The following is a 23,788-nucleotide window of genomic DNA, read 5'->3' as shown; positions in this document are numbered from 1 at the left end:
TTTTCTTTTCTCTTCTCTTCTCTTCTTTCTCTTCTTTTCTTTTTTTGAGACAGGGTCTCACTCTGTTGCCCAGGCTGGAGTGCAGTGGCGCGATCTCGGCTCACCACAACCTCTGCCTCCCAGGTTCAAGTGATTCTCCTGCCTCAGCCTCCCTAGTAGCTGGGACTACAGGCGCCCGCCACCACACCCGGCTAATTTTTGTATTTTTAGTAGGACGAGGTTTCACCATGTTGGCCAGGCTTGGTCTTGAGCTCCTGACCTCAGGTGATCTGCCTGCCTCGGCCTCCCAAAGTGCTGGGATTACAGGTGTGAGCCACTGCATCTGGTCAAATTTCTCAAATATTTCTATTGTGATAAAATGTATGTAACACAGGCTGGGCGCGGTGGCTCACACCTATAATCCCAGCACTTTGGGAGGCCGAGGTAGGTGGATCACGAGGTCAGGAGATCAAGACCATCCTGGCCAACAACCCCGTCTCTACTAAAAATACAAATAATTAGCTGGTCATGGTGGCGTGTGCCTGTAATCCCAGCTACTCAGGAGGCTGAGGCAGGAGAATTGAACCAGGGAGGTAGAGGTTGCGGTGAGCTGAGATCACGCCACTGCACTCCAGCCTGGCGACAGATGTTGCAAGACTCTGTCTCAAAAAAAAAAAAAAAAAAAAATGTAACAAAGTGTACCATTTTAACCAGTTTTTAAAATTAAAAAAAAAATTTCTTTTTTGGAGACGGGGGCGGGGTCTCACTTTGTCACGGAGGCTGGAGTGCAGTGGTGCAATCCTAGCTCATTGCAGCCTCGAACTCCTGGAGTCCAGTGATCCTCCTGCTTAGTGTCCTGAGTAGCTGGGATTACAAGGCATGTGCTATTGTGCCTGGCTAATTTTTTTTTTTTTTAATTTTTTGTAGAGCTGGGGTCTCACTATGCTGCCCCGGGCTGGTCTCGAACTCCTGGCCTCAAGCAATCCTCCTGCCTTGGCCTCCCAAAGTGCTGGGATTACAGGCGTGAGCTACTGCGCCTGGCCCATTTTAACCATTTTTAAGTGTACAGGTCAGTGGCATTAAGTGCATTCACATTGCTGTGTAGCCATCACCACCGTCCGTCTCCAGAACTCTTTGCTCATCCCAACTGAAACTCTCTACCCATTTAACAATCACTCCCATCCCCACAGTCCCTGGTAACCACCATTCTACCTCATTTCTGTAAATTTGACTATTCTAGGCATCTCACATAAATGATAAATGGAGGCATACAATATTTGTCTTCTTTGTCTGACTTATTTTACTGAGCATATGTTGAACGTTCCTCCATACTGTAGTATATGTCAGTACTGCATTCCTTTTTGTTGCTGAGTAATATTCGTGTGAGTGTTTGTGTGTGTGTGTGTGTGTGTGTCTAGACCACATTCCGTGTGTGTGTGTGTGTGTGTGTGTGTGTGTGTGTGTGTGTCTAGACCACATTCCGTGTATTCATCTATTCGTAATGGACACTTGGGTTGTTTCCATCTGTTGCCATTGTGAATAGTGATGCAGTGAACATTGGTATACCAGTATCTGTTTGAATCCTACTTTCAGTTCTTTTGGGTATATACCCAGGAAGTAGAATCTCTGGATCATACGGTCATTCTATTTTTACTTTTTTGAGGACTACCAAACTGTTTTCTGTAGCACCTGCACCATTTTATATTCCCACCAGCAATGCACAAGGATTCCAATTTCTCCACATCCTTGCCAACATTTGTTATTATTTATTTATTTATTGAGATGAAGTCTCACCCTGTCGCCGGGCTGGAGTGCCGTGGCGCGATCTCGGCTCACTGGAACCTCTGCCTCCCGGGTTCAAGTGATTCTCCTGCCTCAGCCTCCCGAATAGCTGGGACTACAGGTGCCCGCCACCATGCCCAGTTAATTTTTAAAATATTTTTAGTAGAGACAGGGTTTCACCGTGTTAGCCAGGACGGTCTCCATCTCTTGACCTCGTGATCTGCCCGCCTTGGCCTCCCAAAGTGCTGGGACTACAGGCATGAGCCACCGCGCCCGGCCTAGGGTTTTTTAATATATTCTAGATATTAATCCCTTATCAGATATGTGATTTGCAAATATTTTCTCCTGTTCTGTGGGTTGTCTTTTCACCCTCTTGATCATGCTCTTTGATGTACAAAAATTTTAGTTTTAGTGAAGTACAATTTATCTTTTTTTTTTTTTGTCTGTGCTTTTGGTGCTATATCCAAGAAATCTTTACTAAATCCAGTGTCATGAACATTTTTTCCCTAGATTTTCTTCTAAGAGTTTTAAAGGGTTTTTTTGTTGGTTTGTTTATTGTTTTTTGAGGCAGGGTCTCATTTTATTGCCCAGGCCGGAGTGCAGTGGCGTGAACACGGCTCGCTGCAGCCTCGACCTCTCCAGCTCAAGTGATCCTCCTGCCTCAGCCCCACAGGTAGCTGGGACTACAGGCATGCGCAGTCAGGCCCAGCTAATTTTTGTATTTTTTTGTAGAGACAGGTTTTCACCGTGTTGCCTGGGCTAGTCTTGAACTTCTGCACTCTGGTGATCCACCTGCCTCAGCCTCCCAAAGTGTTTCAGATTACAGGTGTGAGCCACTGCAACCGGCCAGGTTTTAGCTCTTAAGTTTAGATCTCTGATCTTTATATACTTATTATTATTATTTTTTATAGAGATGGAGTCTTGCTGTGTTGCCCAGGCTGGTCTTGAACTCCTTGGCTCAAGCAAACCTCCCATGATGGCCTCCCAAGGTGCTGGGACTACAGGTATGAGCTACTGCACCTGGCCTCTTTACTTTTCAAATTAAACTTTTTATTTTGACATAATTATAAATTCACATGCCGTTGCAGGAAATAATACAGAGATCCTAGGTGCCCTTGGGTTTTGTTTTTTTATTTAGCATTTAGTCCATTTACATTTAATGAAATATGATACATTTGGGTTTAATCTGCTATCTTACTCTATATATTCAAATTGCCTATTCTCTGTTCATTTTTCTCTCTAGTCTTCTTTTAGGTTAATTTTTATTATCCTATTTTTCCTCTTCTATTAGCTTGAAAGTTATATGCTCTTTTCTCAGTTTTAAGTGGTCACCCTAGAATTTAAAGCAGGCATTCATGTTGTACCAAAGACTAATGATAATGTGTACTTTACCTTCTTCCTGGACAGTGCAAGGATCCTAACACACTTTAACTCCATTTATTGTTGTCATTTGTTTTAATTATTTCTGTTTTAAATCACACAACCCGTTGTTTTGTGCAGTCAGATATTTAGATTTTCACCCTTATAGTCACTGTATTTGTTGTTCTTCGTTCCTTCTGGAATCTGACTTTACATCTGGATGGGGATCATTTTCTTTCTCCCTGAAGAATGAAAGTGTGAGTCTGCTAATGAATTCTTTTGGTTTTTGTTTGTTTGTCTCAAAATATCTTTATTTTACCTTCATTCTTGAAGGATACATTTGCTGAGTATAGAATCCCATGCTGGCTGTTACCTTCCTGTGTCTCCAGACATATCAGTCATCTGCCTTCTTGCTCCCGCTGTTCCCGCTGTGAAGCCGGGTGTCAGGCTGATTATTGCTCCTGTGAGAGTCATTACTTTTTTCCCTCTGGTTCCTTTTTCTTTAAGATTATTATTTTTTTTATAGCCGGGCGCGGTGGCTCACGCCTGTAATCCCAGCACTTTGGGAGGCCGAGACGGGCGGATCACCTCAGGTCGGGAGTTCAAGACCAGCCTGACCAACATGGAGAAACCCTGTCTCTACTAAAAATACAAAATTAGCCAGGCGTAGTGGCGCATGCCTGTAATCCCAGCTCCTCAGGAGGCTGAGGCAGGAGAATCGCTTGAACCCAGGAGGCAGAGGTTGCAGTGAGCCAAGATCACGCCATTGCACTCCAGCCTGGCAACAAGAGCGAAACTCCGTCTCACAAAAAAAAAAAAAAAAGAAAAAAAAAAGGCTGGGCGTGGTGGCTCACGTCTTTAATCTCAGCACTTTGGGAGGCTGAGGTGGGCGGATCACAAGGTCAGGAGATCGAGACCATCCTGGCTAACATGGTGAAACCCTGTCTCTACTAAAAATACAAAAAAATTAGCCGGGTGTGGTAGCGGGCGCCTGTAGTCCCAGCTACTGGGGAGGCTGAGGCAGGAGAGTGGCGTGAACCCAGGAGGCAGAGCTCGCAGTGAGCCGAGATTGTGCCACTGCACTCCAGCCTGGGCGACAGAGTGAGTCTGATTTTTTTTGAGAAAGAGTCTCACTCTGTTGCCCAGGCTGGAATGCAGTGGCACAATCTCGGCTCACTGCAACCTCCACCTCCCAGATTCAAGCAGTTCTCCCGCCTCAGCCTCCCAAGTAGCTGGGATTACAGGCACACACCACCACGCCTGGCTAATTTTTGTATTTTTAGTAGAGACGGGGTTTCACCATGTTGGCCAGGCTGGCCTCAACCTCAAGTGATCCACCTGCCTCAGCCTCCCAAAGTGCTGAGATTACAGGCGTGAGCCACTGCACCCGGCCAAGATTCTCTGTTTTTAAGGAGAACAGTAGACACTCCAGACTAGATGGGGGAGGACGTGGGTTGAAAAACTACCTATTGGGTACTGTTCTCCCTGCCTGGGTGCAGTATACCCATGTAACCTGCACATGTAGCCCCTGTATCTAAAATAAAAGTTGAAATTGAAAAGAAAGAAAAAATGCTTTTGTGGCACACGTTCTCAGGATTGCCTGGGGCTGTACCACGGGGAAAAAAATCAGAAAAAAATAGTTTCATGTTAAAAAAAACTGTTTTTTTTGTTGTTGTTGTTGTTTCCTCTATCCCTCCCTTCTTTTTTTGTGCCTAAATATGGTTTTCTTTTTAGTCATCTCCTTTGGTTTGTAGGACTTTTCAAGTTTGTGGCATGTCTTTGAATCAGTTTTAGTAAGTGCTTAGACATCTTTAAATATTCCTTTGCCTTCATTTCTCACATCTTACTCGGGAATCCCAATTATATGAGTCTTTGCCTCTCTCACTGCTTCCTCTGTCTCTTACCCACAATTCTATATCTTCCATTCTTTTGTGCTCTCGGGGACTCGGCCTAGGTTTTGTTATCTGGGTTCCTGGTGCCCAGAGTGGGAGCAGTGAGTCTGTGGCATCAATGAATGAATGAAGCATATTGCTCAAATTGGGGTACAGTGTTTTTTATTTTTCTGTGATCACAGAAGTAATATGTTTATTATACATTATTCAAACATGGTAAACAGTCGCCATAATCCCCCTCCCAGAATTACCCATCATTAATACTGGTTCATGTTCCTTTACTCCTGTGTTCATTTCTCTTCATGCTCATCTGCATTGGACGTTAATGGTCTTTTTCACAGTTGCCAGTCTGACAGGTCAACATCCTGTTTGGGTTTGCCTTTGTGATGGGTCTTTGTTTAATCACTTGCTTACATACCCATCTGCAGACTTCCTGAAAGTGGATTCTTGTCACCGTGTGTGTTGACACCTTAGTTTTCACAAGCGACTTCCTGATTGATGCCTAAGGCCAGGCTTTCTCCCTTGCCGTAGGCGGTGCCCATCCCTGCCCCAGCTCACATGGTGGTGCCCTTGAGTCCCAGAGCACGACCCTGACCAGCTCTCATCCCCAGCGCTGGTACCACACTTAGGCTGGGCTGGGGAGGTGAACTGGTGAAGGGCTGGGTTTTGGAGTCAGCCAGACCTGGGCTTGAGGCCAGCAGCACTGACCCGGCCTGATTTTCCTCACTTGGGAAGGTTGGTTAGCAGGGTGGATGTGGCAGTGGATGTGGGTGACCAGAAAGGGGCTGGTGCAATTTATGTGAAAGGCCTGCAGGCCGCGGGAAGTACCGAAGGCAGAGCAGAGCTCTCGGAGTCAGAAAGCCCTGCGTGTGAGACCAGACGGTCCACTGAGCTGCTCTGGACAAGTTGTTACACCTCTGAATTTGTTTTCCTGTAAAATACTTTGCTCAAATAGGAGTTGTAACCTCTGCATAAGGTTCCAGGCCAAGAGCAGTGGATGGAGAGGAAATGGCTGGTGGGTTTGGCTGGTAATGAGGGTGAACAGTGTGGCAGCCACCTAAACCTACTCAGGAGCAGCCTGAGGTCTGCTGGCGGGGTCTGGGCCTCAGGCAGCCTTGGAACACTGGCCTCCCCCACCTCACCTGGTGCCCAACAGTCTCTTCCCTTCACGCCCAGAACATTTAGGGGTCTGTGGTCAGTGGCACTTGTGGCCCTGTGCCAAGGAGTGCCCAGTCTTAGCTGGGGAGAGAAGAGAGGTCTGTGGGGCAGGGGCCATGCCGGGGTTGCCTCCAGCTTGCTGGAAGGCCCTGGGGAGCTCTGAGCAGCCCATTCTGCTCTCCCTCCAGCCCTGCTTCCTCAAAGACTGGGAAATGCACGTCCACTTCAAAGTCCACGGCACAGGGAAGAAGAACCTCCATGGAGACGGCATCGCCTTGTGGTACACCCGGGACCGCCTCGTGCCAGGTGGGCTGGTGTTCGCTCAGCTGGGCCCTGTGGGGGTGGGCACGGGCATGGCTGCTGGCCCCCTAGGGAGGTGGGGTGGGGCTGCCTGTGGCTCGTGGGGCCCAGCGTCTCCTCTCCTGTTAGGAAAGTGCTGCCTCCCGTGGATAAAGTCCTGCGCCTACGGAAGGAGCCTGGCTCTGGAAGGAAGGTCACTGAGGGGAGAGGAGCAGCTGGGTCCTGCAGCTCAACCCTACACCCTCATTGGCCTGGTTTTACCATTTTAAACAGTTATTGTTGTAAAAAAGCCAAAACATGAAGACTGTGTGGCTGTGACTGCATGTGGCCCACAGACCCTGAGGTGTTTCCTTGGTGGCTCTTCACAGAATGTTTGCTGCCCCTAATATAGAGGATAGAGCCTCCTGGGTAGGGCTGTCCTGTGGCTTACTGTTTTTTGTAGGCCAGGTACCCCCTTGACACCTGACACCTGCCTCAGTCCCCTCACAGTTCAGCCTTCAAACTTGAGTCCTCTGTGTCATATGCCTAGACCCCCCACTTCTGAGGAGAAAGCCTCAGCTTTCTCCTTTCACGATCCCTTCTCTCTCGGTGAATGGCCAGTGGGTTGGGCTCTCGCCCCCACCCATGTTGGCATTGCTTGCCTTTTAGGTACCCATGGGACAGCTCCTGTTTCTCCCATTCTGAGAGCATCTGCTTATAATTCTAGGGCCTGTGTTTGGAAGCAAAGATAACTTCCACGGCTTAGCCATCTTCCTGGACACCTACCCCAATGATGAGACCACTGAGGTAGGCCCCTGCTCTCTCCTGCTGAGCAGGAAAGGAAGGACTGGGCAGTCGGCTAGAGGAGGGGGCCCTGGGACTTCCATGGTCCCGGCACAAGAGGAGCCTCCAGGGATTGGGGTGGTGGGTGCCCCTGCTCGCCCCACAGGCTGGGCTGCTTGTGGAGTAACCGGTGTCTTGGTCCCAGCGCGTGTTCCCGTACATCTCGGTGATGGTGAACAATGGCTCCCTGTCCTACGACCACAGCAAGGATGGGCGCTGGACCGAGCTGGCGGGCTGCACGGCTGACTTCCGCAACCGCGATCACGACACCTTCCTGGCTGTGCGCTACTCCCGGGGCCGTCTGACGGTGAGCAGGCTAGGCGGTGGGGGTGGCAGCTGGTGGGCCTGTGCTGGTCCCACAGAGGCTCAGGAGGGCAGGCTGCTGTCCTGCGAGGTGCTTAGCGTTCTGGGCCCTGCAGGTGATGACCGACCTGGAGGACAAGAACGAGTGGAAGAACTGCATTGACATCACAGGAGTGCGCCTGCCCACCGGCTACTACTTCGGGGCCTCCGCCGGCACCGGCGACCTGTCTGGTGAGTGGGCCGGGCCAGGCGTTGGTTCCCAGCCCAACTCACCCTGAGGGACTGGGAGCTTTCCATGCAGTTGATTGCCTGCCTTCATGTGGTTTCTGGGCTCACCTGGCTGTGTTCCTCCTCCTCCTTTCTTCTGTAAATGGCCTGTCCGGGCCTCAGTCCTTGAACAGTCCCTTGGCAACCTTCCCCATCAGGAGGCAGCGGGTCAATTAGATTTGGGCAATGTAGATTCCCAGATTTATCTCCAGCCCAGACCGCTCTGGACCTGCTCAGCCCTTGTGCCCACAGCTGAGGCCACATCTTGCCCATCGGGATGTCAGTGGCACCTGTGCCCCTCTATTTGCTTGCTGTCTTTCTGGACCCTTCTTTCTCTCACATGGCACCTCTGGTCCATCAACAGTCCCTGTGGCTTTATTTTCACAGCATGTCCCACCACTTCCCTCCCCTCCCTGACTACCTGGCGGCTTCAGGCCACCAGTGTCTCTCACAGGAGGCTCCCAAGTGGTCCCCTCCTTCACCAGCCCCCAACAGTCTCTCGTGAGCACAGCAGCCGAGTAATTGCCTTCAGTAATCGCCTTCAGCCCGTGTGAGGCCTCCTGCTGCTCTGCTCAGAGCTCTGCAGGGGGCGCCAGGGCCTCTGTGCCAGCCCTGCCACCTCTGGCTCCCCGCTCACTGCTCCCCCTGCCTACTGTGGCTTCCAGCTGCTGCCTGGATGCGCCTGTGCCCTCCTGCCCCGGCTGTTTCACCCTTGTCTCCTAGGGCCTTGCTCAGATGTTACCTCCTCAGTGCGGCCTTCCCTGATGCCCTCGTGGAATGTCGTGCCCCCTCCTGTAGTCCCCAGCCCACTCCCCAGCATCTTTGCCGGCTTTATTTTTCTTCATAATATTTACCATCTTTGAGTCTACCGAGTAATTAATTTTATTGTTTCTGGCCCTCCTGCTCAATTGTAAGCTCTATAAATGGCTGTTTGGCCCAGGGCAGGTGCTCAGCAAGCACTGGGGTGCCTCTAACCTGCTCAGGCCTCACTGGTCACCAGGGCGTGGTGGCCCTTGGCTGTGGTTCTTGGTTTCTCTTTGGGGCCCTGAGCAGGTGCCAGGCCCAGGGCCAGCTCCTGACCAGAACTGGCACGTGACATGGGGGACCTGACATGGGCAGTTTATCCTCAGGATGACCCATTCCAGGGCCTGTAGTCTGCCCACTGCCCAGGAGCCTCCTCTCTCAGCATGGAAGTGCTTGGGTCCACTCAGACCCCAGAACATCCATTGTTTGGGGGTTTTTCAGTCATATACCCAGCAGAGGAGAGAGGTCTGGTAAGCACCCTTCCTGCCAACCAGCTTTCATCATTTCCAGCTCGCGCCTGGCTGGTTTCCCTCCTGCCCCGGGTTGCCTGGAACTTTATCACACTGTTTCAGCCCTTGTCTTTGGAGGGTTCTTGATAGGAGCAGAGCAGCACCAGGGCTGTGGCCGGTGGCAGCTCTCACAGCTGTTGGGAGAGCCCAGCACAGAGTGGAGGAGGCACCATGAGGGGAGCCGTGTCTGACCGCTGGTCAGGGGTCATCAGTGCCAGGCACCTTACGGGTGATGTCACCTGATGTATTTTTAGGCAGATGGCCGTCTCGTTCGCTTTTTACTCAACCATTGGGAGTTTGAAAACTGAAAGGATTTTTCCTAAGATACGAGCAGGAAGCAGCAGAGCCCAGATGGGAACTGGGGCCTGACTCCAGGGCCGGTCCTTGTCCTGCAGGGCCGCTCGCCGTCTCCAAGGGCTGCGCATGCTCGGCTCTCACACTGTGTGCCTGGCCGAGCTCTTGCTCAGTAGGTCCCCCCTTGGCTCCAGAGATTCCTGCTCCCTTCAACAAGGCCTTTCCTCAGATTCCAGTCCCAGGCTGACCAGGACCCACGTGTCGGCTTTGAGCCTCAGCCTCCTCATCTCTACAATTGGGTGATCCATCAGCGTCAAGCCAGGGCTCTTCCCTGTGCATGCCGTTGGACAGAGCCTTTCCCCAGTCTCCTCAGGCACAGCCGCTGACCTGCGTTAGGCTCAGGCCTTTAGCTGGTTGCCGAGTTGTTCCCCTGCAGCCTGTATGTGGGTCTCTGTGGCAAGAATGTCTGGTGGCTCCTGCCCTTGGGAGCCTCAGCCTTCTCAGCCAGTCACACAGCGACTGTTGGTCCTTCCCGGGTCTGTTTTTGAGCACGTCCTCTGCAGGCAGGCCATCTTCTGTGTGGTGTAGACCTTCTCATGTACTTGCCATGGCAACCACACAGATGGAGATCATCACTCCTCTACATGTGCGGAACATGAGCCTCAAAGAGGGCGGCAGACCCCAGGATTTAGACCCAGATGATTCTGCTTGTAAAGCCCTTACTGTTTTCTCTCCACTCTGCCTCCTCTCTTTTTTATTGCTGGTGACTGGAGGGAGCTGGGAAGAAAACAGGCCCTAGCCGGCCGGGCAGTGCTCTCCCCGGGGGCCTGGCAGGTTTACTGGCTGCAGCAGCAGCTTTCCTTGTGGGAGGGTCTTGGGCCATGTGCCCTGCGGCTGGCCTGTAGGCTGTCACAGGTTTATTCTTGGTCCTGCAGACAATCATGACATCATCTCCATGAAGCTGTTCCAGCTGATGGTGGAGCACACGCCTGACGAGGAGAGCATCGACTGGACCAAGATCGAGCCCAGCGTCAACTTCCTCAAGTCGCCCAAAGGTGCGTGTGCACAGCCCCGCCCTGCCTGGGCCTGGGCGGCCTGACCCAGAATGGGGTGAAGCCAGCCTGGCGGGTCTTGTGGTCCAGTCGTGGTTGTGGTGGTTGTGGTCTGGGCTCTTGGATCAGCCCGGTCCTGGCAAGCGGCACTGGCTGGCCCTGTCCGAGCTCCTAGAGGATTGGGCTTGGATCATGTCAGCTCTGGCAAGTTTTTGAGTAAATGAATGAGGCGGAAGAGAAGTCTGCAGAGAGTCAGTCCGTGAGGACATCCTAGTCACGTGAGTGCTGTGGCAGCAAGCAGTGGCTGATCAACAAACGTGTGAGTGGTGGGCCAGCATCCTCCCTCACTAGGTGCTGGGGCAGTGGCCAGCAGAGCCAGGGGGCTGGGTATGTTGGCCCACCTGTCCCTTCTGTGAGCCACCTGGAAGAAGTCGTGCTGCTGGTCAAGGGGGTGGATTCCTTAGCTAGAAGGAGAGAGAAAGCAAGATTGGAAATTGGGTTTCTACAAAACCCGAAGCCTGGGTTCTTCCCATGGCACTAATTAGCTACCCCTTTCCTCACAGAGTGAACGTTGTGGTTGGAGGAATGAGGCATCTGTGTGTGGAGAAGTCCACCCTAAGAGCCACAGATGCGTGCCTGGGGGTCCAGCCAGTGACAGAAGTGCACGGTGCGGGCTCTGTCGTAGCCCAGCCCTGGGTCCCCATGCCGCGTGGGCCAGTTTGGCCGCGTGTTTCTGCTTTTCAGGAGAAGCCAGGATCCAGTGTTTTATGTGACAGTTCACTTTTTAAAGATTCAGATTATTTTGAAATGTTTTGGGGGCCACACAAACCTTGCTGCAACCTTTGGTCAGAAGGCTGCCAGCTGCTGGGTGTTTGCAGAGGTGGCACCTGCCTTGCCCACCCAGCATCCCGTGCAGCTGGCAAGGCAGGATGAACTCGTTTTTAGATTCAATCCATTTGTTCCTTCAGATGTGACCAAAGCTGCCCTCTGTGCCTAGCTATGGGCTGGGTGCTGGAGACACAAGAGATCAGGCAGGCCCTGCCCCTGGGGCTCATTCTAGGGGCTGCGGCAGACAGGGAGACAGAGGGAGCCGTGAGAGCCCTGAGGCTGAGTGGCTTTCTGGGGAAGCACCATCCCTAGGGACCTCCGAATTCAGTCAGTGGCCGCTGCTGTCGGTGTGCAGAGCAGAGGCTGGGGTGAGAGTGGTCAGCAGGCCTGCTGGTGGCAGCTTGTGCAGGAAGGGAGGATGGAGGTTGGCTTGTGGCTGGCAAGAGGGTGGCACGCGCATCGCTGAAAGGCAGGGCCTGGGCCAGAGGCCTGGGTGTGGGGACGCCTGAGGAGACTGTACAGTGTGGAGTTGGGGGGGCCGCAGTCAGGGAGGGAGGCAGAGTGGCAGAAACATGGCCCAGCCAGACCCCAGCTCCTCCACCCACAGCCTGGAGAGCTTGGAAAAGTCAGTGTCTTCTCTCAGCCTGTACAAGGGAGCGTACCAGTGGGCCCCATCCCAGGATGGGCAGGACCTGTGGGAACCTTGTGTGGAGGAGAGAGGCTGTGGGCTGGGGTGGAGTGTGGGACTCGTCCTGGGAGACCCTCCTGGGGGGCTGCCGAGAGCATCCAGCTGTGGGCTGGGAGAGCCTGTGACCAGGGCCGCGCTGCTCCAGAAAGGGCCCTCAGACCACAGCGTGGGGGTGGGGCTTGGATATGTAGACTCCTGGGCCTCCCCTTATCCAGAGTTGGACTCAGAGGAGCCCAGGAGTCTGGTTTTAACCGGCTTCCTGCAGCAGAAGGCAGCCCAGGCTTGTCGCTGGGGTCCCGGGTCCCTGTGGGCTTGGTCCTCTCTCTGCCCCATCCTGCCCTGGGGACTGCAGAGCTGGCTGGGATGGGCTTCACCTGACCTCTGCCCCTCCCCGGTGAGGGGGGTGAGTACGACCGGCCTGCCCACCGTGGCCGGCTGTCCTGTTCCATCCCCACTGCCCTCCTGCAGCCCCCTGATCCCCGGCCCGTGCTGCCGTTTCAGCTCCCCCGTTTCTTCTCCCCCAGACAACGTGGACGACCCCACGGGGAACTTCCGCAGCGGGCCCCTGACGGGGTGGCGGGTGTTCCTGCTGCTGCTGTGCGCTCTCCTGGGCATCGTTGTCTGCGCCGTGGTGGGGGCCGTGGTGTTCCAGAAGCGGCAGGAGCGGAACAAGCGCTTCTACTGAGCGGCGCCTCCGGCGGGGCCTGTCCCTGAGCCCAGGAGCCAATGTGAACTTTTTTTTTTTACCGGGATTATAAAAGAACAACAAGATGACCTTATTTCTTAACTGTTTCAAATAAATGATTAAAGTATTTTCATACATTTTGCTTCTTGCCCAGCAGGGACAGGTGGCAGAGCCGAGGCTTAGGGTCTGGCACCCCCCACAGCTGGAGACGGAGGCTCTCCTGAGGCTGCTGTCTCAGGAGCAGGGGTCTGTGTCTACAGATGGGCTGTGGCCCCTGCAGGCAGCTGTTGAACACTGGCGGGTCCCCCGGACCACACTGGGGTGGGCTCCTGAGGACGTGGGGAAGTGATTTTGTTTTGTGGTGTGTGGCACGTGTGGCGACGGATAAGGCCTGAACTGGGAAACCCAGGCCTTCCTGTTCACCCTGAGCTGCTTCCTGAGACGGATGCTCAAGTGAGGCTGCAGGCGCTGTGTGGTGGGGCCGAGTGTGACCGTTTGGTAAATAAAGTGAAATACCCAACCTCAGCCGTGTGACTGTCCTGAGGGGCTTGCTTTGCTTTCTCTTCTAATGACTTCCAGCCCGCCAGTGCTTTAGAGCTTTCAGCTCGTCCGCTCTGACCTGCAGAGTCCCGGAGGATGGGATGGGTTGCCCTGTTTCCCAGCTGGGGACACACGGCTCTCAGAGGTCAAGTACAGCTTGCCCAGTGTCACCTGGCAAGTGATGTTTTGGGGATGGGGCCCTGTGCTGTCTCCCACATGCTCTGGGCCTCTGGGTAAAAGGATGGGTGGTAAGGGGCACCACGTGGAAGCTTGGCTTGGCAGGCGGGTACACTGACGGGGAACTCCGGGGGGCTCTGGGATGATGTGCAAGGGGCTGGAGGATGGTGGGGGTGGTTGTGGCAGTCCCTTTGGGGCACCTCAGGGGACAAAGATGGTAACGGGGAGTGGAGGAAAGGCAGCAGCTGAAGGCATGGCACCACCCCTGGCAGCTTCCATAGTCGTCGCCCCCAGCTGTGGCTGCCTCCACCTCGCGCCGTGGAGCAGCACGTCCCGTCCCGTCCCAAGCCACCCCTCTGGCTCTGATCCCAACTCTAGCCCTCCTTGGACACCTTGCTGAGCCGATGATCTTGTCTTCCTCGTCCCCTTCCCACTCCCCGTTCAGTTGCATTTGAATCTCCCACCTTAGAAGCCAGCCTTCCCTCCCTTCAGCAGCCAGGCTTTTGGTAATTAACACTATCAAACAGATTATCATTGCAAAAAATATAGGGAGACATGAGTGAGAGTAAGGACTTTACCCTCTGTCTCTCATTCTCCAGAGCTCTTCACTGATCCACTGTCACCCGCCTCTCGTGTCCTCTGTGTTTCCTCCTTCAACAGGTTAGACGTCTAGAGATTCCACACAGTGACTGAGAGGTTCGAGTTTGTGCTTCTTTCACGGGTTTGGGAGCCGGTTCATGAAGCCTGAAGAGTAATCATGATCCTCCTTATTGAAGTATTTTATTAACACTTTTCCCAAAGCAGTTCCTTTCCTTGAAAAGGTAGCAGATCGTGTGTTTATGACAGGCCCTGCTTCGGAGCGATTGAGGCACATAACTCATTTCATCCACAACGCTCACCTCTCAGGTGCTGGAGGGCTTTTAGGCCAGGTGTGTAGGGCCGAGGCCCAGAGACGAGCTCTCCACAGCTGCTACAATCACGTCATCGGCACCACGCTCACCAGGCTTCACCTTTAATTTTTGGCTCTAACTTGGTCTTCACCGAATTCCTGAATTACTAGGCAAATTAGTGTCCCATACTAGATGGTTCTCAGCCTTGGCTGTGTATTGGAGTTCCCTGGAGAACTGAGAAGAGCCTGCCTTGTTCTCCAGTTCTGGCCAAGTATGTCAGGTGGAGCTGGGGCAAGGGTGGTTTCAGAAGCCCCTGCAGTGGTTTTAACAGGTACCCAAGCTTGAGCACAAGATGGAGTTAGGTCCCGTGCTGTGGCAGCAGGTGTTCAAGTGATCATGCCGGTCTCTACTTGGCTGTCACGGTGGGCACCCCTTTCCATTGGAACATAGCCTTGTTGTACCTAAGAAAAGTTGATTGTTTCAAAATTCATACCTAGAGGTGCTTCCCTAGGACGATCGATGTGTATTCTGACATCCACATTTCACACACGCAGGACCGTGATGCCATAATCTATGTTTTTGCCATGTGTGTTTAAAAATTTGAGGTATTTCATCATACAAAAGTTAAACGTGAATGTGTGGCTATGGACCTGCCGTGCTACATGAGAAATATCACGGACGCACTTGGATCCCTCTGTCTCCTCCCTGCCAAAGGTGATTGCTGCAGGATCTGACTTTTTGTGTCTGTCTGAAAATTTTTACCACAGGGATATGTATCTCTACATACATTGTATTGTTTTGAATTTCTGAAGACTGTAAGTGGTACATGGACATTCCTCAACTTTTGCAATTCAGCATTGTTGGTGAGTCTTTGGATTACATGTGGCTCAAGATGGTGTTTCTCGCTGTGAGGTATGAACAGACTCCAGTTTCTCCATTCTGCTGCTGATTGGAGGTGGTTTAGGGCTTTTGCTCTGCTACATGATACTGCTCTAAGCACTCCTGGATGTGTCTTATTTATTTATTTATTTATTTATTTATTTATTTATTTATTTATTTTTGAGACAGAGTCTTAAACTCTGTTGCCCAGGCTGGAGAGCAGTGGCACAGTCTTGGCTCACTGCAACCTCTGCTTCCTGGGTTCAAGCAATTCTCCTGCCTCAGCCTCCCGAGTAGCTGGGACTACAGGTGTGCACCACCATGCCTGGCTAATTTTTGTATTTTTAGTAGAGAAAGGGTTTCATCATGTTGGCCAGGCTGGTCTCGAACTCCTGACCTCAAGTGATCCACCCGTCTCAGCTTCCCAAACTGCTGGGATTACAGGCGTGAGCCACCGCACCCAGCCCATTTTCAGTTTTACTAGAGGGTGCCTCGCTGCTCTCCAAATCGGGCCGCGACCACAGTGGGGTGGCACCTGCCGAGATCCCCTCTGTCCCTCAGCACCTGAAATAGTCAGAGCTTTCCATTTTTGACAGGTGGATGCAAAAGCTTTCGTTTGTTTCTCTGCTAGCCATGTTGGGATGTGTGTGTGTTTATTGGCATCTGTGTTTCTGTGTGGTGGTTTAGTCCGGTCCCTTTCTTCCGGCCGTGTAGGAGTGCCTGTGCGGGGCTCCTCTGGTGATATGCCCTTGGTGCATACCTTCCAGTGTGCCTGGGGGCTTTTGCTTTTCAATGACGTCATTTGATATACAGCCTATAATTTAGTGTGATTTCATTATCTATTCTAAAGATTTTGTTTTTGCTTAAAAGCTTTAAAATTTTGCTTTTCAAATTTGGCATTTAATCGAAGTGGAGTTAAGCTGGCGTAGGGTGTGATGTAGGGAATCCATTTTTCCCATTGTCTCCAGCCAGTTCCAGCACCATTTACCGACCCCTGGGTCCTTCTGCACCCTCTGAGGCCCACACTCAGGTGGCCACGCCACATCCGCTCCTAACCCTGCCCCTCAGCTTCCTCCGCTCTGGGGCTGGAAGGCTATATACTTGGCTGAGCTCCCGGCTCCTTCCAGCTAGGGCGGCCGTGTGCCCACTGTGGCTGGTCAGATGCCCGAGCCTGCCGACGAGGGCCTCCGGTTCCTCTGGGTTTCCCCAGGTGAGGAGATCTAACAGCAGCTGGTGTGGCCGGGCCCGCTCCCGTCTTCCTGTCCGGAATGTGGAAGGGACCCCTGGCATGCAGAAACCCCCGTGTGACCACGAGGGCTGAGTGGAGCACCCGGAGCCTGGTGGAGGGAGAGTCCTTGGCGTGGCTGCGGTGCTGCCCAGCCCGGACTGCCAGCTGCTGGGGTTTTATGTTAAAAAAAAAAAAATGCCTATTTGTTCAAACTACTGTGAGTCATGTTTTCTGTTCTTTTGTGGCTAAAAGCAGCCCTGCCTTTATCCCCTCCGTGTGGTGAGTTTTCCGACATGTATAGGTCTGCTCCAGACTGCCGCTGATGGTCACAGTCCATTCTGTGCCACACACGGCATTAGGCACTGGGGATACAACAGAGGAGAAAAGGGACAAAGATCTCTGTCCCCATGGAGCTCATAGTCTAGTGGAGAGATCGGGTGAAATAAGTATGTTACATAGTGCTTACGTTGGTTTCCTAGGGCTGCCATAAAGGACCACAAACTGAGGGGCTTGAACGACAGAAAGTGATTGGCTCTCAGTTCTAGAGGCCGGAAGTCTCAAGTCAGGGTGTTGGCAGAGCTGCGCTGTCTCTGATGGCTGTAGAGGAGAGCCCTTTCCTTCCTGTTCCCGGCTTCTGGCCGTTCTCAGCAGACGTGGGAGTTCCTTGGCTCGTAGACACACCACTCCAGTCTCCGATTCCATCATAACGTGGCCATCTTCAGATCATCTTTCCTCTGTATGTCTCCATAGCTCCAGTTTTTTCTTTTCTTACTTTTTTTTTTTTTAATAGAAATGGGGTCTTGCCATGCTGCCCAGGTTGATCTTGGAACTCCTGGGCTCAAGCGATCCACCCGCCTTGGCCTCCTAAAGTGCTGGGATTACAGGCATGAGTTACTGCGCCCGGCCCAAATTTTCTGTTTTTTGTTTTTTTTTTTGTTTTTCAAGACGGAGTCTTGCTCTGTCACCTGGGCTGGAGTGCAGTGACCTGATCTTAGCTCACTGCAACCTCCACCTCCTGGGTTCAAGCAATTCTTCTGCCTCAGCCTCCCGAGTAGCTGGGATTACAGGCATGCACCACCAGGATCGGCTAATTTTTTGTATTTTTAGTTGAGACGGGGTTTCTCCATGTTGGTCAGGCTGGTCTCGAACTCCCAACCTCAGGTGATCTGCCTGCCTCGGCCTCCCAAAGTGCTGGGATTACAGGCACGAGCTACCACGCCTGGCCTAAGTTTTTAAACTTCTGTAGAAACAGGGTCTCACTGTGTTGCCCAGGTTCAAGCAATCCTCCTGAAGTACAGGGATTACAGGCATGAGTGGCTGTGTCCAGCCTTTTTCTTTCTTTCTTTCTTTCTTTTTTTTTTTTTTTTTTCGAGACAGAGTCTTGCTCTGTCGCCCAGGCTGGAGTGCAGTGGCACAGTCTAAGTTCACTGCAACCTCTGCCTCCTGTGTTCAAGTGATTCTCCTGCCTCAGCCTCCCAAGTAGCTGGGACTACAGGTGCGTGCCACCACACCCGGCTAATTTTTGCATTTTTAGTAGAGACGGGGTTTCACCATGTTGGCCAGGATGGTCTCAAACCCCTGATCTCGTGATGCACTCACCTCGGCCTCCCAAAGTGGTGCAATTACCGGCGTGAGCAACTGCACCTGGCCTCTTTTCTTATTTTAAATTAACTTTTTCCACGTGTTCTGATCCAGGCTCCTTTTCCAAATTAAAAGTGTATATTTAAACATTCCATCTTAGACAGTGTGATAGTCATGAGGTCATAGAAGTAGTTAAGAGGAAAGTTAATCTATAATGAAGATCAAGTTGAAGAGGAAAAGCATCTTTTCTGGAGCCCTAGTCTTTTGCAACATTTTACAAAACAATGTAGGTAAAGAAAAGGCTAATCTATAATCAGAGGAACAAAGGTTACAGCTGCCTACCACATGACTCAGCCTCCATAATCACATTCCTTTAAGGCTCAAAGTAATTTAAAGTTCCAACAAAATTGATTCTGAATTACTTATTTTTGTAGACCCTTTCAAATGCACCCGCAGGCAGCAGATTGCTGGGCACACAGCCATCTGGGGAGTGGACCTCCACCGTCGCTGGGCCCACTGGCATTGGGGACAGCATTTACATGGGAGAGAAATCAGCCACTGTGTATGCATTGTTGCAGGTTTTCTTTTGCTCACAGCCAAACCTAATCCTAACTCATACAAGTGGGAAGTTGTGATCAGAGGGAGAATCTAGTCTGTAGAAGCATTAAATGGTTAAGTTAGCAAATTGAGGAGAAACATCACAGGTTATTTATTTATTTAGAGACAGGGTCTGGCTCTGTCACCCAGGCTGGTGTGTAGTGGTGCCGTCTTGACTCACTGCAACCTCTGGCTCCTGGGTTCAAGTGATCCTTCCACCTCAGCCTCCTGAATAGCTGGGAATAGCTGGGACTACAGGTGCACACCACCATGCCCAGCTAGTTTTTGACGGTATTTTTGGTATTTTGTTTTGTTTTGTTTTTTGAGATGGAGTCTTACTCTGTTGCCTAGTCTCGAGTGCAGTGGTGCAATCTCACCTCACTGCAATCTCAGCCTCCTGAGAAGCTGGGATTACAGTCATATGCCACCATGCCTGGCTAATTTTTGTATTTTTAGTAGAGACAGGGTTTCACCATGTTGCCCAGGCTGGTCGTGAACTCCTGAGCTCAAGCAATCCTCCCGCCTCGGCCTCCCAAATTGCAAGGATTATAGGTGTGAGCCATTGCATCTGGCCAACAAATCAGTCAACATAGGAGGAGCGGATCTTGTGGAGAGAGAAGGCGTTAGGAGGGAACTAGGCAAACCCTGGATTGACTTGTGTGAAGTCAGGTAGTGAAGATGACCAATAGGTAATAAACTGGTGACTCTGGGCCACGTGCCATGCAATGGCACATCCTCATCATCACAGCTGATCTTGGGCACCACTACTTGGTAGAAATCTCCAGAAATCTGGAATCCTGGACCTGGATTCTCTTAGTATGCTGTAGGGGCTATTATATGTAGCCTGTCCTCACCATCATCCTGAAGGGGTAGAACAAGAAATTAACAGAATTTACTTGGAATTTTGGTTCCAAATGGCTGTTAATTAAAAAAAAAAAAAGTGCAATCTCCTGCTTTCCTGGTCTCTTAACTCTCCGATTCTTATATCCCATGTCTTTTGCACTTTCTGATTTTGAGGTATATCTCCTTTAGAAACTCTCCTATAGATGGTTTCGAGGTGGCCGTGGTTTGTCTGCCCCCTCCAAAACTCATGTTGAAACTTCATCTCCAGTGTGGCAGTACTGAGAGGGGAGGCTTTAAGAGGTGACTGGATCATGAGGGCTTTGCCCTCAAGAGATTAATCCACTCATGGATTAATGACTTCAGGGGTTAGTCGCTTAATGGGTTATCATGGGAGGAGAACCAGTGGCTTCATGAGAAGAGGAAGAGAGACCTGAACTAGCATGTGAGCACGCTCAGCCCCCACCCTGTGATGCCCTGTACCAGCTCCAGACTCTGCAGAGTCCCCACCAGCAAGACCTCACCACATGTAGCCCCTCGACCTTGGACTTCCCAGCCTCCAGAATTGCGAGATATTCCTTTTCTTTATAAATAACTCAGTTTCAGGTATTCAGAAAACAGACTAAGAGGCTGGGTGTGGTGGCTCATGTCTGTAATCCTAGCACTTGGGGAGGCTGAAGTGGGAGGATTGCTTGATCTCAGGAGTTCAAGACCAGCCTGGGCAACATTGTGAGACCCTGTCTCTACAAAAAAAAAGAAATTAGCTGGGTGTGGTGGTGCAACTCGGGAGGCCGAGGCACAAGGATTGCTTGAGCCTGGGAGGTTGAGGCTGCAGTGAGCTACGATCATGCTACTGCACTCTCGCCTGGAAATTTTTTTTTCTTTATTTTTTGAGACAGAGTCTTGCTCTGTCGCCCAGGCTGGAGCGCAGTGGTGCAATCTTGGCTCACTGCAAGCTCCACCTCCCGGGTTCAAGCAGTTCTCCTGCCTCAGCCTCCTGTGTAGCTGGGATTACAGGTGCACGCCACCACGCCCGGCTAATTTTTTTTTGTATTTTTAGTAGAGACGGGGTTTCACCATGTTGGTCAGGCTGGCCTCGAACTCCCGACCTTGTGATCTGCCCGCCTTGGCCTCCCAGAGTGTTGGGATTACAGGAGTGAACCACCGTGCCTGGCCTTTTTTTTCTTTTTGAGATGGAGCCTCCCTCTGTCACCCAGGTTGGAGTGCAGTGGCACGATCTTGGCTCACTGGCAACCTCCACCTCCGGGGTTCAAGCGATTCTCCTGCCTCAGCCTCCTGAGTAGCTGAGACTATAGGCATGTGCCACCACACCCAGCTAATTTTTTGTATTTATAGTAGAGATGGGGTTTCACCATGTTGGCCAGGATGGTTTCAAACTCCTGACCTCAAATGATCCGCCCGCCTCAGCCTCCCATAGTGCTGAGATTACAGATGTGAGCCACCATACCCTGCTGAGGATCTTTGCATCAGTGTTCATTAAGGAATATTGGCCCATAGGTTTCTTTTCTTGTAGTGCCTTCGTCTAGCTTTGGTACTGGGGTAATGCTGGCCTCACAGAATGAGGAAGTTTTCCCTTCTCTTCAAGCTTTTGGAAAAGTTTGAGGATTCGTATTCTTCAAATGTTTGGTATAATTTTACCAGTGAAGGTGTCAGGTCCAGGGATTTTCTTTGTCAAGAGATATTTGATTACTGATTCAGTCTCCATAATAATCATAGGGTCTATTCAGAATTTCTGTTTCTTTGTGATATCATCTTGGTAGGTTTTATGTTCCTAGCAATTTGTCCGTGTCATGTAGGTTATCCAATTTGTTGGGATACAGTTATTCGTAGTACCCTCTTATAATCCTTTTTATTTGCGTAGAATGGGTAGTAATGTTCCTACTTTCATTTCTGATTTTAGTAATTTGAGTCTTCTTGTCTTTTCCTAGTCCATCTAGCCAAAGGTTTGTCAATTGTGTTGATCTTTTCAAATAACCAACTTTTGGTTTCATTAGTTTTCTCTGTTGTTTCTCTGTTCTCTATTTCATTGATCTCTGCTTTAATCTGTATTATTTCCTTTTTTTCTGCTATCTTTGTGTTTAGTTAGTTCTTTTTCTAGTTCCTTAAGTTTTTAAGTTAGGTTGTTAATTTGAGATCTTGGCTTTTTTCCCCCTCTTACCATTATTCCCAAGAAATACAAAAATAAACACAATCATACAGAGAATGAAGCACTGTAAAAGTAAAGCATTGAAGAGTAAATATGAGATATATTGCACAAGAGGGTTGAGATCAAAATACCAGAAATATAAATTATATCAATAAATGTAAATGAACTCATGTAACAAAACATTTTATCAGGCCAGGCGCCAGTTGCTCACACCTGTAATCCCAGCACTTTGGGAGGCTGAGGTGGGTGGATCACCTGAGGTCAGGAGTTCGAGACCAGCCTGGCCAACATGGTGAAACCCCCTCTCTACTAAAAATACAAAAATTAGCCGGGCGTGGTGGTGCGCGCCTGTAATCCCAGCTACCCGGGAGGCTGAGGCAGGAGAATCACTTGAACCCGGGAGGCAGAGGTTGCAGTGAGCCGAGATCGTGCCACTGCACTCCAGCCTGGGCGACAGAGCGAGACTCCGTCTCAAAAAAAAAAAAAAAAAAAATATATATATATATATATATACACACACACACACACACACATATAAAAAACTATATAATTATATGTAATTAATATAACAACAAAAATTACAGACAATTTTATATAATTTCTGTGTATATGAGATATATATTATGTGTGTATATGACTGAGGAAGCCAAGCTCATAGGCCTGTGGAGTGAAGTGTTTCCTCAGAGACCAGGCATGCTGTTGGAAACATGAGGGAAGAATAAGCAGTTAGAACCACCTGGAGACACGGATATGAAACTTTTTAGTTGACATAAAGGACTCAGTATAGGGGTTGATAACAAAATGGATTCACCAAATTAGTTGAAGATCAACTAATTTGAAGATCAGATCAAAGATCAGAGGACCTTGGGAGGAAACACAGAAATGGAGATTTATAAAGAGATTTATAAAGAGGAGATTTTTAAAGAGAATGGGCCCGGCGTGGTGGCTCATGCCTGTAATCCCAGTACTTTGGGAGGCCGAGGCAGGCGGATCACGAAGTTGAGATCGAGACCATCTTGGCCAACATGTTGAAACCCCGTCTCTACTAAAAATACAAAAAAAATTAGCTGGGTGTGGTGGCGTGCGCCTGTAGTCCCAGCTACTTGGGAGGCTGAGGCAGGAGAATGGCTTGAACCTGGGAGGCAGAGGTTGCAGTGAGCCGAGATCGTGCCACTGCACTCTAGCCTGGTGACAGAGCGAGACTCTGTCTAAAAAAAAATAAAAATTAAAAAAATACAAAATTAGACGGGCATGGTGGTGCATGCCTGTAGTCCCAGCTACTCGGGAGGCTGAGGCAGGAGAATCACTTGAACCTGGGAGGCGGAGGTTGCAGTGAGCTGAGATCGTGCCACTGCACTCCAGCCTGGGCAACAGAGTAAGGCTCTGTCTCAAAAAAAAAAAAAAAAAAAAAGAAAAGAAAAAAAGAAATATGGAGAATATAAATGGAAATCAGCAACCAAAAGATAACTGAAAAAGTCCTTTGTATCTGGAAACTAAAAACATACTACCAAATAACATCCGGACTTAAGAATAAATCATAATGAAAGCCCCACACTAAAAGAGGAAAGCTTCAGGACCTGGCTAAAGGAGGAGAGGTTTGTGGCTGGAAGAAGAACATTTGCAGGGTGCCCGGATCCCTTGAAGAGGACACCCTGACACTGACCGTGGGAACAGCCTGCGCTACACGTGCAGGCGTTCAGGTGGAGTACTCTTCCCGTACTCCAGAGAACAGGCTGAAACTTTTGACTCAGCAAAGGCCAGAAGGAAAAGGGGAAGTGGTTTATCAAGTGCCTGCTGGAGCATATAACATCCCAGACACTGGGCACTTGCATACAAGTGACCGACATGGTTGGCCCCACCGCTTGCCAGTGCTGCCTGGTCAGTGGGTTAGACTCATCCCATGACGCTAGCAGGGTAGTTGCTCTTGTTGTCTTTGGAAGGACCTTTTCTTTCCTTTTCTTTTTTGAGATGGAGTCTTGCTCTTGTTGCCTAGGCTTTAGTGCAATGGCACAGTCTGGGCTCATTGCAACCTCCGCCTCCTGGGTTCAAGCGATTCTCCTGCCTCAGCCTCCCGAGTAGCTGGGATTACAGGCATGTGCCACCACACCTGGCTAATTTTGTATTTTTAGTAGAGACGAGGTTTCTCCATGTTACTCAGGCTGGTATC

The 23,788-nt window shown here is 50.6% G+C and overlaps 1 protein-coding gene across 4 annotated transcripts in view; it reads left to right on the top strand.

Annotated features, from left to right (window-relative positions):
• LMAN2 (lectin, mannose binding 2) overlaps positions 1 to 23,788 on the top strand; it is a 50,893-nt gene that overhangs the window by 22,548 nt on the left and 4,557 nt on the right. For 2 of the 4 annotated variants that reach the window (XM_063604312.1, XM_003806854.5), the window contains 6 exons: positions 6,359 to 6,476; positions 7,177 to 7,256; positions 7,438 to 7,599; positions 7,712 to 7,826; positions 10,405 to 10,524; positions 12,562 to 13,247. In XM_063604312.1, coding sequence (XP_063460382.1) covers positions 6,359 to 6,476; positions 7,177 to 7,256; positions 7,438 to 7,599; positions 7,712 to 7,826; positions 10,405 to 10,524; positions 12,562 to 12,722 — 756 coding nt within the window. In that variant the 3' untranslated portion in view covers positions 12,723 to 13,247. Of the gene's footprint in view, positions 1 to 6,358; positions 6,477 to 7,176; positions 7,257 to 7,437; positions 7,600 to 7,711; positions 7,827 to 10,404; positions 10,525 to 12,538; positions 13,248 to 23,788 lie in introns of those variants that run through there. The other 2 variants (XM_024928817.4, XM_034961063.3) reach the window with 2 other exon arrangements.

Source organism: Pan paniscus, chromosome 4 (genome assembly GCF_029289425.2).
Source record: "Pan paniscus chromosome 4, NHGRI_mPanPan1-v2.0_pri, whole genome shotgun sequence".
Classification (NCBI taxonomy): Eukaryota; Metazoa; Chordata; class Mammalia; order Primates; family Hominidae; genus Pan; species Pan paniscus.
Note: the sequence above shows the minus strand (reverse complement) of the source record. Positions and strands in the feature narration are given on the sequence as shown.